Genomic DNA, 15,720 nt, shown 5'->3' on the forward strand with positions numbered 1-15,720 from the left:
TTAATCAACGAAAGTGTTATTTCTATTATTCATCCAACGGCAAACAGAATAAGCAGGGAAATTTAATATTGGTGTGCCATTTTGTACACATTAGATTTGTTTAATGGTGACGATAAGATTACGATAGCCTGTCAGAAACCATGGCTGACTATGCGTCGGTAAATAGTGAAATTGGATAGTTAAACACGTTGTTGAACATCTTTTTTCGGTTGCATGGTGGTCTGTGAATTTTTATTATAAAATTACGAACTAGGATTCTTTCCCATTATGGCAACTAAACGCTATAAATCACGCAATTAACTTTTCTATATTCAACTGCTTTTTTTGTCTTGTTATTGCAAAATTTGCAAATTGGAGTCACTTTATACAGGCAAACTTCGATATAAGGTACATTTCGAATTTTGATTTGTACTTTATATCGAATTGTACCTTATATCGAATCTGCTTACGGATTGAGATCTTTTTCAATTATTTCTCCGTTCCTGAGGATTTCGAAAGTTGCATTTTCCTCGTTGAATTTTAAAATGACCGTTTGAACTAACTTTTCATTACACATAAAAGTGGCCCAGAAATACACATTGCATAGTGGTTTTGAACGTGAAAAACCTTTTGAGTGTAAAAATGCTATTTAAATGCTATAGTGTATTTGACAAATTTTGTTTATATCTTAAGGAGAAACTTTTGATGCAAATAGATTCTTGATTAATCTGCCTAAAAGTGAGATGATAATTGTATTTATTTTATTACTTATCAAATCAAAGTGAAATCTTTAGCAAAGTTGTAGGTAATTTTATGTAGAAAAACTTTGTGGCCCAGTGGCCCAGAAATACACATTGCATAGTGGTTTTGAACGTGAAAAACCTTTTGAGTGTAAAAATGCTATTTAAATGCTATAGTGTATTTGACAAATTTTGTTTATATCTTAAGGAGAAACTTTTGATGCAAATAGATTCTTGATTAATCTGCCTAAAAGTGAGATGATAATTGTATTTATTTTATTACTTATCAAATCAAAGTGAAATCTTTAGCAAAGTTGTAGGTAATTTTATGTAGAAAAACTTTGCTGAAGACACTTTGGTTCTATCTCACGAAAAAAGACCACATACAGGTAGTTCCATAAACGCACATTCTCGAAATGTCTAAAAAAAATAAATATCAATAACATTTTTGGGGTGTGATTTTAGAGGCCTACTATGTCCTAGACATTTTCTCATATTTGAGGAATACATTATTCTGCCGAACATACTTTAAGCATATTTTCAACTTTCCTAGGTTCTATGACGTTTCTGATATAAATGCTCTTTTTCAAATCAAAACTTGTTTCAGCTGAGAGAGTGTTCAAGTGCGGTTTATAAAAGAAAAACTGGGTTTGGAACATTTTTTGAGCATTGTTTTTAAAATTACACACAGATTGTTCAGGGGCCAAACTTTACGTTAATGTTTTTTATCAGCTCCCCCGTTCCCATCCACACTATATCATGTTTGCTCGGCAAAATTAAATTTTTGTACGTTTTTTCAAACTTCCGCTGAGTGTAACGTAATTTATGGACACTCCCTAAATAATCAATAGTAAGCTGAAATGTTGACAAGATAACCAGTATGTTGTTTATAGAAGTTTCCATACCAACTTCGGAGTTATTTGTAAAATAATATAAATATGTACCTTATATCGAGGTAAAATGTAACTTATATCGAGTGACGCTAAATCGAAGGTACCTTATAACCTTATATCGAAGTTTGCCTGTAATTAGTTTGATGATCAATGTGCCGCCAATCTATTTAAAAGTTCATGTTTAAATACTGCCTCGAATGCTGACAACTTTTAACACTTAATTATTTGTTTTTATTTTTATATTTTGGTTGTTCTGATATATAGAGTATCATGATAGTTTTAATAAACGTTCATATTTTTCGCTCGAGCCAATTTCAAAATCAGTATTTTTTAAATTATTTCAAATTATCTAAATATTCTCTATACGCTGTGATATTTTGTAGTTTCTAACTGTTTGATTTCTAGTCAAATTGGATGTAAATTGTCAATGTACTCCATGTCAAAAATTATTGCTCATTTTTTAATTTCTGAGTATAGGCGTTATGACAAGTTTTCTAATTTATTTGGTTTTTACTAAGTGTCGTAATATTTTTATTGTATTTGGCTATACTTTAACCCATTCCTGGCGGAGAGAAATCAGATTTCACCTCGAAAAATGACAATCAAACTAGTATTACTCAGCAATTACCTGCACAATTGACACAAACTGTACTGCATATTGTAGATCGATCTGTTCTCTAAGTGTATTAAATAGTTTCGTCGTTCAAAACTGCAAGTGTAATTGTTAAGCTACAATCAAAGTTTAAACCTGCCGGGAACGAGTTAATAGAGTAATAATTTACACTTATTTAAAAAAAATCCTAATGCCTAATTTATTTTTTAGAGATTTTTATATTTTGAGTATCAATCACTTGATGCTTTATTTCTGCACTCTGATCATTTTCGGAGTTTTCCAATTCCGGTATTGAGGCATTTTATGATAGTTCTTTTCATATTCTTTATTCGGTATTTCATTACTTTCTTCATGGAATTTCGATTCGATTTGAGTTTTATTCTAAAGCTAGAACGAAAAATAAAACATTTTTTCAATATTTTTCATCGAAATGGGATATCCCTTCAGGAGTTAACCATGTTTTATTTAATCCATTTATCCAATTTATTAAACATTACTAGTGTTGCGAAATGTTCCTTTTGATAAGTTTTTATATTTTTATTCAATTAGAGCCATATTAGCTACAGTTGAATATTCATCAAATATTTATATGATTTTTGACCTTTCTTACTTCCTTCTTTTCAGTTCTTCTTACATCTTTTCAGTACATGTTGCTCTACTTGTTTCGAGCGTTTTTATTTTCACGGTTTTGATATTTGTCACTCCGATGCCTTTTTCTCTACCAAGCTAAACGTCTCGGTGTTATAATTTGAACTTGAATTTTTGATTTTCTCGCTAGCTGCTATTGAATTTTGATATTTTTATTGTTTGTTGCATCCTTTGTCTTTGAAGTTTTGTTTCCATTTTTTAACGCTGTTGATGACAACAAAATTTTTCTTCAGTGCTCCTATTTGAGCTGGAATCTTCGATTGTCACCGTCCTGATTAAAGTTAATCTTTTTCGACATTACAACGACTTGTTATTACATCTTACAGTTGTTTTTTTGAGATTACTCTCAATTGTTTTTCGAACTTGCAGTTCCACAAAAAATGTCTCAGTTTTAATATTTCTTTTAATAGTCATTTTTGATTTGGCTAAAACTTTGCATTTACGTTTTTTTCTTGTAGGAGACTTAACCACTGCGACCATTATTTGATCTATTGTGGTATGCTCCAACATACTCTAAGTGCTTGTGAGCAGGTTCATCATTATTTGGCGAGTTGATATCCTTGCTACATTGCACATTTATCCCAGTTAGGCAACGCAGTTCGTATGCAGTTTATTACCACAACGGAACTTCTCCTCCAAATATCGGTAGGTTTTATCGCAGAGTAGATGTTCTGATGTTTCGCTTTCGATGCCGCAAAAGCGACATTTATCATCATCAAGTTTGCCTAGCTTCTTGAGGTGATATTTACTCGGACAGTGCCCTGTAATTAGACCTGTAAATGTCCTCAGGTCTTTTTTATTTAGTCTGAGAAACACGACGCTCTTCTCGCGATTCGGCTGTATGAATCTTTTCGATTGTCGTAATCCGCTTATGACATCCCAGTTTGCTTTGATGCTGACTTTCTCCCATTCACCGAGTTCAAATTGCAGAGCGCTCGGAAGGACTCCACAGAAACAAAGGGCCAACAAAGTTAGTGGATGACTCTTATCTGGCTAGTAAGTCAGCCTTCTTATTTCCTTCGATTCCACTGTGACCAAGAACCCAGTATAAGTTAACCTGGTTTTTCATAGTCAACTATTGGAGCGATAATTACCGAAGACTATTTTTTTTATCAACAAATTGGCTCTTCTCGCCGATAAAAATGAAAAAAAAAATAGAAGAAAGGTGGTATCCAAGGCACAACTGCATGACGTGGGACTACGGTGTTTTTCCATATTTCGATGCTTCGGAGAAATCGTCTTCTACCGATCCTTCGCACGCTTCTGGGAATTGTACTTATACATCATACTTATATGACGAGACATTGTGAGGATTGGAATGTTCGTATAAATTCTCAATATATACGTTTTTTACTAAACGAAACTGCTTTGCAAACTGCTATCGCTGTAAAACTGTAATACAAAAATCTGATTTCCGTATTTCACTGGTACGGTGTACGGTCTTAGAATGAAAATGATAGTAAAATGTTAGCGTGTGTACTAGAGCGAGAAAAACAACAGCAACAAAAACAAATTATTCCAAAGTTAAATTGGTTGTACACTTTAGTATCGGCTGTGCTTGGGAAGTAAGGTGATTTAAACAGCGCATATTAATTTTTTCAATAGTGTCTCAATCAATTGGTTGTTTTATTACAACAACTGAATCTTGAAAAAATTACTGATCGATGAAAGCCAAAACCTCGATAATCTGATTAAAAATGCATGAAATATAAGCGCTCGAACCCTGACCACTTTTTCCATGGTTGAATTTCTTGATTTCCAAATTCAGGCACCTAACTTCCAGATTAACGTAGTTCTACATAAAAAAAAAAAATTAAAAACAGCTCGATTATCCGAAAAGTTTGGTTATTCAGACTGATTTTTTTTTTCACCCCGGATAGTAGTGTCCTGTATTTTTTTCTTGTTATTTTCATGAGCTTAGTTTAAAATTCTTTCTTGTTGTATATGCTGGATTATAGGCCTTTTTATCTATTTTGAGCTATATTTTTAAATTCTGATTTCAGTTTTAAGATCTATTTATTTTTTGCCTCATTTTGACTTTAATATCAATTTATTGGCTATTCTGAGCCTTGGAATCATTTCTTTTTGAATTGGATTTTGGATGTGCTTTTAAGATTCTACCATTTTCGACAGATTTTCTAAAAAATTGGTCAAAACATATGTTTCATTTGTGTTGGAGCACCTCCTCCCTCCTCTAAAGTCACATCTCTCGATCATTCCATCATAGAAACATTTCTTGCTCCCAAAAACCGCCATATACCAAATTTGGTTCCATTTGTTTGATTAGTTCCCAAGTTTATGTAGAAATTTGTGTTCCGTTTGTATGGGAGCCCTTTCTTCTAGAGATGGGAGGGGTGTCGATTTACCATAGAAATATCTCTTGCTTCCGAAACCCATTACACGCCAAATTTGCTTCCATTTGCTGGTTTGAATCTCGAGTTAGGGGCCGTTCAATAATTACGTAAGCATAATTTTCCACTTTTTAAATCCCCCCTCCCTCCCTTGTAAGAGACCGTAAGATTTTTTTATACCACCCTTCCCCCCCTCCCCCTAGTAAGATCTTACTGCCAGTATATACAGATTTTTATTTTAGTTTTATCATTATAAAGTAACCACAGTACTTTGTTTCCTCTGCTGTCCTTTATTCGAGTAATTCCGTAATTTCCTTTTCATGAATTTTACCGTCCACACTTTCAAGAACATGGTCATTTGAACAGCTGCATTAACAATGTTTTCTTACGTAAGATAAACAATTCACCCCCTCCCTTCCTTTTAAGATACAAATCCAGAATACGTCGCCATGTTTCTCGGTCTTGGGCTGCTATCCTCCAATCGTCCCTAACACCTATTTCGCGTCCATCCTCGTCGACAGCACACATCCAACGAGTGCGGGGTCTACCCGGTAGTCGACGACCTCTATCGGGATTCCTGCTAAATATAGCCTTCGCTTGACGCTCATCCGGCATTCTCGCTACATGCCCAGCCCACTGAAGCCTGCCGTGTTTTATCCGCTTGACTATATCCGCCGAATTGTATGCCTGGTACACTTCATGGTTTATGCGTCTGCGCCAAACACCATTTTCTAGTTTGCCACCAAGGATTGAACGCAAAATCCTACGCTCAAAAACACCAAGAGCTCGCCGATCAGCCTCTTTCAGCGTCCATGATTCATGGCCGTAGAGAGCCACCGGAAGAATCAGTGTTTTATAGAGTGCAAGTTTAGTACGGATTTGCAGACTGCGGGACCTTAGCTGGTTACGTAATCCGTAAAAGGCCCTGTTTGCGGCTGCTATCCGCCTCTTTACCTCACGGCCAACCTCGTTGTCACATGTCACTAATGTTCCAAGGTAAATAAATTCGTCGACTACTTCAAATGTTTCTCCATCTAGCACCACCGCAGCACCAACCTCCGACGGACTACCACGCACTCTGCCAGCCACCATGTATTTCGTTTTGGCAGAGTTTATGACAAGCCCTTATCTCGCAGCTTCCCTTCTGAGAGGTCCAAAGGCCTCTTCCACAGCTCTACGGTTGATACCAATGACGTCGATATCGTCCGCAAAACCGAGAAGCATGTGCGACTTCGTAATGATGGTGCCGCTTCTCTGCACACCAGCCCTCCGTATAGCACCCTCCAATGCGATGTTGAACAATAAGTTCGACAGCCCGTCACCCTGCTTCAAACCATCTAACATCACGAACGAGTCCGACATCTCACCGGCTATCCTGACGCTTGATGTAGAACCTTCAAGGGTGGCACGTATCAGCCTAATCAGCTTTGTTGGGGAGCCATGTTCGATCATAATCTGCCATAACTCATTTCTCTTAACTAATTCGTACGCTGCCCTGAAGTCTATGAACAGATGGTGTGTCTGCAAGTTGAATTTTCGCAATTTTTCGAGGATTTGTCGCAAGGTAAACATCTGGTCCGTCGTGGAGCGTCCCCCTCGAAAACCGCACTGGTACTCGTCAACAAAGGTCTCCTGCAATGGCCTCAGTCTGTGGAACAGGATGCGGGAGAGAATTTTGTACACGGTATTGAGGAGAGTTATGCCCCGATAATTGCTACCGTCCAGGCGATGGCCTTTTTTGTAGATCGGGCATATGAGAGCCTTCAACCAGTCCGAGGGCAATTCTTCATCTGACCACACTCTCAGCATGACCCGATGTGATGGCACGATACAGCTGTTCGCTCCCGACTTTGAAGAGTTCGGCGGGAATGCCGTCCTTCCCGGCTGCCTTGCAGTTTCTCAGCTTCACTCGTCCATGGATGGTGGATCCACAGCTTGACCATCATTCTCAACAGTCATCCTGCTCCTTTCGACTCAACTGTTTCCCTCACCGTTCAACAGCACACTGAAGTGTTCCTTCCAACGCCTTGCCACCTCTGTTTTATCGGTTATCAGGTTTCCCTTCCTATCGTTGCACATGACATGGGCTGACACGTTTCGATTCCTGATTCCGTTGACCTTCTTGTAGAAGCTCCTCGCATCGTGCCTGGAGAAGCAACCTTCCGCCTCCGCAAGAATACGCTCCCAATGCTGTCGTTTCTTCCGGCGATGAAGCCTCTTTTCAGCGGCTCTAGTATAGTGACCACTGGCGCGGTTCTTCTCATCCGTCACTCGCTGGCACTCAGCGTCAAACCACTCATTGGACGCAGCTGCCGCAGTTATACCCAACACTTCACGCGCTGTTGTGCTGATCGAACTGTGGATGTGCCTCAACTGTTCATTTAGGTTCCCTTCTACTCTTTCCTCAATCCGTTCATCAACCTTCTGCAAGTACTCTGCAGCCACTCCTTCAGTTGATAGCCGCTGGATGTTCAACTGCATCCTCCTCGTTGCCTTGGAATGCAGCACGTTGGACAGCCGGGCGCGGATTTTGGCTACTACGAGATAGTATCCGCGTCAACGTTCGGTCCTCTGAACGACCTCACGGTGGTAACGTCTGAAAAATGCCGTCCATCAATCAGAACGTGGTCCATTTGAGAGCAAAGCTCTCTGTTCGGTGCATCCAGGTGTGCTTACGTATGTTCCGGCGTGCAAAATAAGTGCTACAGATAGCCATCCCCCTAGCTGCAGCGAAATTAACAAGTCTCAGTAGACTAGAGTAGAGTGGAAGCTTTCCCTACCAGCTACGGGGCGGAAGAAGTCTTCCTGCCCGACCTTTGCATTTGCATCTCCGATGATAATCTTTATATCGTGTCCTGGGCACTCATTGTATGTCTTTTCCAGGAGCTCATAGAACTCCTCCTCTTCGTCATCGGGTTTCTCGTTGGTCGGTGCGTACACATGTAGTTGAAGAATTTGCCCTTGATTCCCAACACGCATATACGGTCACTAATCGGCCTCCATCTAATGACACGCTTCATCTGTTTTCCAATTAGCACGAAACCGACTCCTCTTCCTGCTTTCACGCCACCGCTGTAGTAGATGTGGTACTTAAATGAAGTGTCCGCAATAGGACCTACTGCTCGGAATTCGCGTTCTCCGGTTTTCGACCACCGCACCTCTTGGATAGCTGCAACCTCCACATTCACCTTCCGCAGTTCTCTAGCCAGGATACTTGCGCGTGCCGGTTCGAGTAGAGTCTTTACATTCAAAGTACCGAGTTTCCAATAATCGTTGTCCTTTTTCGTTCGCCTAGGTCCATGCCGATTATTCCGTTCCGTATTTATATCTGGATTGTTCGCAGTTTTTAATATTCGGTATGCTGCCTTACTAGGGCTGCGATACCTAGTCTCGCAACGCGGCCGCCGTCTTTGATATAGCTGGCGAGACACTGCGTTTCATGATTCAGCCGCCCGCTCCGGATCAGACGCTGTTGTACGCCGCCCCTAACATGGGGAAACAGCCGCGTACGTTCCCCCTTCCCAGTCAGCATACGACCAAAGTTTCCACCGGGGTTGGTTACCCGATCTCCGCTAAATCCCGGTCCCGGTCGCGGTCCCGGTTGGCACCACGTGGAGGTTGGGATAGGAGTTGCTGGACAGAGGTGAATGACCACAATAGGATCTCAAGTGACACGTGTCCAACCATTCGCCAACCTTCCTTGTAAGATAGCGTAAGAAAATTTGACACCCCTATTTGCTTACGTAATTATTGAAGAGCCCCTTATGCAGAATTTGTGAGCCCTTTCTTCCAGAAGAGAGAGGGGGCTTAAAGAAGAACCTTCCCCGGCCTTAAGTCTATAATGATTAGACAGACAGATACACAGACAGACCGAACCCCATTTTTATATGTATACAGTTTTTATGAATAAAATTTATTATCTTTTAACTATAACGTTCTTAGTTGATTCCACATTCATCCCGAAATTGACGTTGCGATTTGTTTATAGTCTGCAAATGCATGACAAATCGTATATTCGATACGTTAAAACTCAAAAGGCAAATTGTTTGAAATGATTGTTTTTATCACCTGGTTAGCGATGTCGATCGGCTAGCTCTCCCACATGGTTGTGATATTGGGTTCGATTCCCGATTGGGTCGAGGATCTTTTCGAGCTGGAAATTCTCTCGACTAAGCAATGGGGCACGGAGAGGGAGTTTTCAAAGTTAAGGCACTTTTTTATACAATTTCAAAGTTTTCAAACAACTAACATACCTGCAGTATATTTTCTCGTTTTGATGACATCATTATCATAGGAAACGTTTCCAGCGTTGAAACTTACTCGAGGTTTATATAATGATAATGATAGGTTTATAAATAGGACAATTTTCCGTTTCATCCTTGTAGGACATGATTGTATTGTGAAAAGGCTATCTCTCGTATTTCATGTTCATTTCCTGACGTCAAGCAATGATGAACAATTTTATTTACTTCGAACATCAGGTAGTGAAACCGATCGTCATAGTAAGATGTATCAACTACATGAAGAAATTGTATTTAATTTGACAATAATTTTTAACACTGGTTTGTAACCGTCAGAAGTGTTTTCTGCCATTTTGGAATCATTTTATAGCCGTTATTTGTTAGGTTCCTTTACTCTTTCGGCTTTAAGAAGTGTTTCGCGCGATTTTGAATTAGATCTTAGGTTTTTTGGATTTCTGGAAGCTGTAGAAGTGTTTTTTTTTTCGCAATTGTGAAGCAAATTTGTGTTTTTTTTTCACTTTTTCTTGTCGTTGCCGTTTCGTTTTTGTGGTTACTTTCTTCTGATGCATTTTTTTGTTATTCTGAGCTCTATTGAAAATCATCTCTCTCGATGGTATTTTCTAGATTCTCGCTATTTTGAGCTCAATGTTGAGTTGCACTCATGTTTGGGGTTTTATTGTGTTTAGGATCTGAGCTCCAATTGCGATCGTTCCTTTTTTCAACCTCTTGGAGTGCTTGCCTTACGATTTTGACTTCTTTTTCAGGTTTCAATGGTTCGAGTTCTTTTTTTACCTATTTTCGGTCTTCAGAAGCATCTTTCAACTATGTGTTGATCTCAGCTTGCGATTTTCGCTTGTCTTCAGATGGTTTTTTTCGTGGTTCTAAGCTCAATTTGTTTGAATCGTATTTTGTGGTCTTTTGGTTTTTTCGCTATTCTGAGCTATTCTTGTGTTCTATTGATTTATTTACTTTTTTGACATAAGAATCCAATTTTCGCTATTCTGTGTTCTACTTGAGATCAATTTTGTTTTCGGTTTTTGGAAGCGTGTTCCCATGATTTTGAACTCAATTTTGGGCAGAGGCGACGCGTGACCAAGTGGGCTACCTGTTCAATCAACATTTGCAACACTAAAACAACAGTATCGTGATAACAGTTTCGAAAACTTTTATCTCTCTACATTTATCTATATGGCAAAGAATTTCTACGGTCTATTATGACCGCGAGTTTTCCGTTAATTTTCTCGTAGAATAATGATATCTGCATCATTTCATGGAGGAAATCTTTATCCACATTTATCACATCATGATTCTCAATGATCGGTTTTAGTCATAAATAAGTCTGGATCCGTCGAAGAACTAGAAAAGTTCGCTCGACGGATGGCGTTGTGATATGCAATGTCAGTATCATTCAGGTTTTTTCCAACGATAATTGAAATTATGTTTATGATCTATTTGCCTCTAAACTTTTCGCATGAGTAAAAAACCTATCTTTGTTTAATGCTAAAGCGTTTCTTTTGACGATGTTGAAATTTTAAACTAAAAAGAAAGCAGCGCGTAAGAAGACAAAGGTATACTATGCGGACTATGCGAGGTTCAAGTTTTCGAATGAACAAAATGGGTGTAGAGGTTTGAATGAAACTATACATCGACGGAAGAATTCCACCACATTGACAGAAATAATGAATGAATTTGCTCGTTTTTCATTTGCACTACGAAAGCTCTGAAGATGGATCTGCGAACTCTCGCGGCCACGTGGTCTCTCTCAAATTTTAATGACGTCGAGAGAAGAAACAGAAAGGCATAACGAAACAGATTACCAGACACCAAAGAGAGGAGGTGTGTAATGAATGTTTTCTCTCGCTGACATCGGTTTTGTTCAGCAGAAAGTTTGAACCAAAAATGTCATTTTTACGCGAGGCGTCGCATTAGTAGTGGTGAGCATGAATGTCTGTGTCTACCCTGCCGCACTTGAAGGCGGAGAGAAGTGTTGAACGACGGTTAGTTCAGGTGAAAAGTCTGAACAAACGGTAGTCATTATTGCGTGTGGCCGTGTGGGTTGCGTTGCGTGTGAGTTGCATGGCGTAGTTTGAAATGTAGCCCATCAGGTTACATTCTTCACGGTGCATACATTTCCACTATGTAGAAAATAGAATAAGGATGTTCGGGATAACATTGAAATTACAAATAAATTACTCCGACGATTTTTCATCCACTCTACAAATGTGAAAAAATCACTTTTTTTCTGAGATTGTCTACCTGTCCTATGAACAGGTTGAACAGGTGGACGAGACGCCTCTGATTTTGGGGTTTTTTAGCTTTTCTGATCGTTAGAACTGGACTCATTTTGGGATTATTATCTTGTGTGTCTTTCTAACGCATTTTTTTGCTATTTTGAATTCAATATAGGACTTCAACTCTCATATACTCTTTCACTGTTCTGAAAACAAGTTGTAATAATTTTTTGACCGTTTTATGTTTTTTCGTTCCAATTCCTTGTTCATTCCGATTATTTAGGCACTTTCAATCTGATTTCAACTTTGCATCTGTTCAAGCTATCTTAAAAACTAACACACACAAACTATTTGATATAACATAAAATTTCTAAAAAAACAGTCAGCTTTTTAAGCGGTTTTTACAGAGTTTTTACAACGCGTTTTTTTACGCGGATTTTCGAATTAGTGCGGGTTGAAAACCCAGCACGTCAAAGTGTTTATTGAGTAAAAGCCTTGTCAAAAAAAACCTCCGCCTTTCGATCTTATCCGGAATGACCATAAAAGAAGAACATTTTTTTTAATGATCGTAGAGCGTTTGGGGTTTTCCTAAATCCTTTCTTAGTGGTTTACTTTACGCAGATTTCTTAGGGACTGCGCTTTTTTACGCGGATTTTTGAATTAACGCGGCTTTTTTCACGAGGTACGTGTCCCCCGCGTAAAAAAAATCTGACTTTATGCTCTTACTAAATTTTAATTTGATGCAAATAATTTGTCCTCTCACATATCATCACAAATCATTATCTTACCTGTAGCATGATCCTTGGAAAATTGTTTATTGATATACATAAACAACTATAGATGTTGAAATTTCTGTTAACAAAAAGACAGATTACAGTGTATGTTTTTTGCCAGAATTTCAGTTTCACTATCTGTAACACCTTCAAATTCGCCAAAGAAAAATTCAATAGATCTGACAGGAAATTTGACTCCTGAAAAAAAATCCTACTACTATTGATTACCAAAAGGCTGCGAACTAATTTTAATGTATTACTTTTAAACTAAAATAATTTATTTCTTCCAGCTGACCAAACAGCGTTCGGCAACTGCTGCACCGCCATCATGCGACACTTCTGGTTGCTGGGCCTGGTAGCCCTGGTGCTGCTGGTGTCCTTCGCTGAGGCCAACAAGAAAGAGGAAGCCTTCGAGGAGAGCGGTGGCAGCGAACAGGGCGATGAGCATCACGAAAAGAAGGGCGAGAAAGGTGATAAAGGTTACAAATCCAAGCACGGTATGGAGAAGAAGGAAAAGGGTGATCACGCGAAAGAGGAACACGAGTCACACTTTGGCGAGGAGGGAGGCCACAAGAAGGAAAGCCACGACGAGGGCGACGAGTACAAGAAGCATCACGAGGAGAAGAAGGGCTCGAAGCATGGCAAACACGGTCATAAGAAGGGCCACAAAAAGGGTTCTAAAACGACTGGTTATCACAAAAAATCTCACAAGGATGATTACCACAAGGAGCACAAGTTTTACGATGATCATCACAAGGAGGGCAAGCACAAGAAGTACGGAGACTTCCACGAGCATCACTCCAACGATGCTGGGGAGCACAAGAAGGGCGGTCACCACGAGTCGGCACACAAGGAGGATCACTTCGAGAAGAAGGGACACTCGGAGAAGGGACACCACGATGAGGATCACAAGGGCTGGAAGAAGAAGCATGGTCATGAGAGCCATTATGCGCACAAGGATGATTACGGCAAGAAGGGTGGCAAGAGTGGTGGAAGCGAGCATGGCTTCAAGAAGGGTGGGGGGCATCATTGAGGGCTGTGATGTATGTTTTGTGTTGGTGATGTAGTGAAATCCACAGCAAGCGAACTAGATTTCGATTCGATTTTATCATAAGAATCTATAGAAAAAGTAGTCTGTGTAATGTATATTTTTCAGAAATACAAGATGTAGTATACTGTTTCAAAGTAGTGTATGGATGACAACATGTTTGAGTTTTTTCGATTCGGAACTGCTTTTGTAGAATATAAAATTTGATATATAAACCTATAAGAAAGTCAATGGAAATCCCCGTGGGTGTAATGTAGACTAACAGTGGCCTTATCATTCTGCAACTGACGCCAGTTGAACACAATGTATTTAGGCAATATTTTGTTTCATTTCAGAGCACGCGAGATGTACATATCGCATCACGTAGTTCGATTAGGACTGTTGGCCTTTCTTATCTATTCTTTGTTTGGGATGCAAACGGTGAAATTAAAAAACGTTCATGGAGAACCTGTACGTTGCACTTAAATTGCTCTTTTTGCCAAATGTGAACTTTTACTCTATTGGAATTGATATAAATTCATAACCAAAAGCACGAGAGTCAAAATTTCGTAGTACGATTTCTATTTATTTATTTCGTCAAACAAAAGTAGACTACATATGTTTAAAACTAACTTACATGCTATATGCTATTTAAACTAGTGGGAGCAAAAAAAAAGAGTTTATACATAATTGAATAATAATTTCTTCACTTGACGGATTATTACAATGGATGTATTCTATCGATTTAAATTACGCGTGGAATTGAAATATTGTTTTAATTTAGTTCTCGACATAGAAAAGTCAATTGCTTCACAGTGTTGGTTATACACTAGCATCATTTGATTAATAGGCCCGTATTAAGCATAATTGTTTCGTTGATGATTTAAAGAAAACAAAGTCCGAGTTCGTAAATTTCTAGAAGGTACATAAAGATTGAGTTTTGATAATATTTCGGGTGAATCGACACGTTGAGATACGATATCGTTAACAAATGACATCATTGCGAATTCACGACGGGCTTTTAATGATTGGATGTCAATAAGTCTGCAGCGTTCGTCATATGATGGTAGGGGAAATGACGTCCATCGTAGATTACGAAGTTCATATAACAGGAATTGTTTTTGCACTGATTCTATTCTGTTTACATGTGTTGCAGAAAACGGAGACCATACAATGCTACAGTATTCTAAAAGTGACCTGACATAGGAATTATAAAGTGTTTTTATTGTGTATGGATCTTGACAATTATAGCAGAAACGTTTTATAAAACTGAGCATGTTACTAGCCTTATTAATAATTGTATTGTAGTGATCAGTGAATGTTAATTTTGAGTCGAGTATGACTCCTAGGTCCCTAACTCGTTCACTTTTCTCTACTACCTGATCTCCTAAGGAAATCATATTGCTTGGCATGTTTCTTTTTCTGCCAAAAGCCATCGAACTACATTTTTCAGCGTTTAGCTGAAGAAGGCTTTTTTTACACCAAATGTAAAAATATTTTATCTCGTTACGAAAAATATTTACATCATCAGCGTTTTTAATTTCAATGAAAAGTTTAATATCGTCGGCATAAATAAGAATTTTTACATGTTTTAGAATAAAGGAAATGTCGTTTACAAATAATATAAATAGTAGAGGGCCCAAGTGAGAGCCTTGAGGAATTCCTGAGGTTACCTGAATAGGTTTCGATATTCTACCTTTAAATTTGACTGTTTGTTGACGATCTGTCAAATACGATTCAATCCATTTGAGTAATTGTGGATGAATTCCAATTTTTCGTAACTTGAAGAGAAGCAGGGGTATATCAATGCGATCGAAAGCTTTACTGAAGTCAGTATATAAGGTTTCAACATAATTACCTTTATCCATTGCGTTCAAAGAGAAGTTAATAAACTCGAGTAAGTTAGTTGTTGTTGAGCGCCCTTTGAAAAAACCGTGTTGCGTTGGGGTAATTCTATTTTTTATTTGGTGGAATAACTTTTTGTTTATTATTGCTTCAAAAAGCTTAGGTATACAGGAAAGAATGGCTATGCCTCGATAGTTGCTAATGTCGGTTTTTTTACCAGATTTGAACACAGGCACTAGATATGAGTTTTTCCAGAATTTCGGGAAGCAACCGGATTCCAGCGACATATTGAAAATCAAGAACAGTGGGGAAGTTAGCTCTTTAGCTAAATGTTTCATGAATGCTGGCGGAATTCCGTCTGGTCCCGGACCTTTAGACG

The 15,720-nt window shown here is 38.6% G+C and overlaps 1 protein-coding gene across 1 annotated transcript in view; it reads left to right on the top strand.

Moving 5' to 3' along the window:
• Positions 1-13,672, top strand: part of LOC129724883 (histidine-rich glycoprotein-like) — a 14,245-nt gene extending 573 nt beyond the window's left edge. The window contains exon 2 of the mRNA XM_055680160.1: positions 12,760-13,672. Within this exon, the coding sequence (XP_055536135.1) occupies positions 12,798-13,502 (705 nt within the window). The 5' untranslated portion in view covers positions 12,760-12,797 and the 3' untranslated portion in view covers positions 13,503-13,672. The remainder of the gene's footprint in view (positions 1-12,759) is intronic.
• Positions 13,673-15,720: the final 2,048 nt, after the last annotated feature.

This window comes from Wyeomyia smithii, chromosome 2 (assembly GCF_029784165.1).
Source record: "Wyeomyia smithii strain HCP4-BCI-WySm-NY-G18 chromosome 2, ASM2978416v1, whole genome shotgun sequence".
Taxonomy (NCBI): Eukaryota; Metazoa; Arthropoda; class Insecta; order Diptera; family Culicidae; genus Wyeomyia; species Wyeomyia smithii.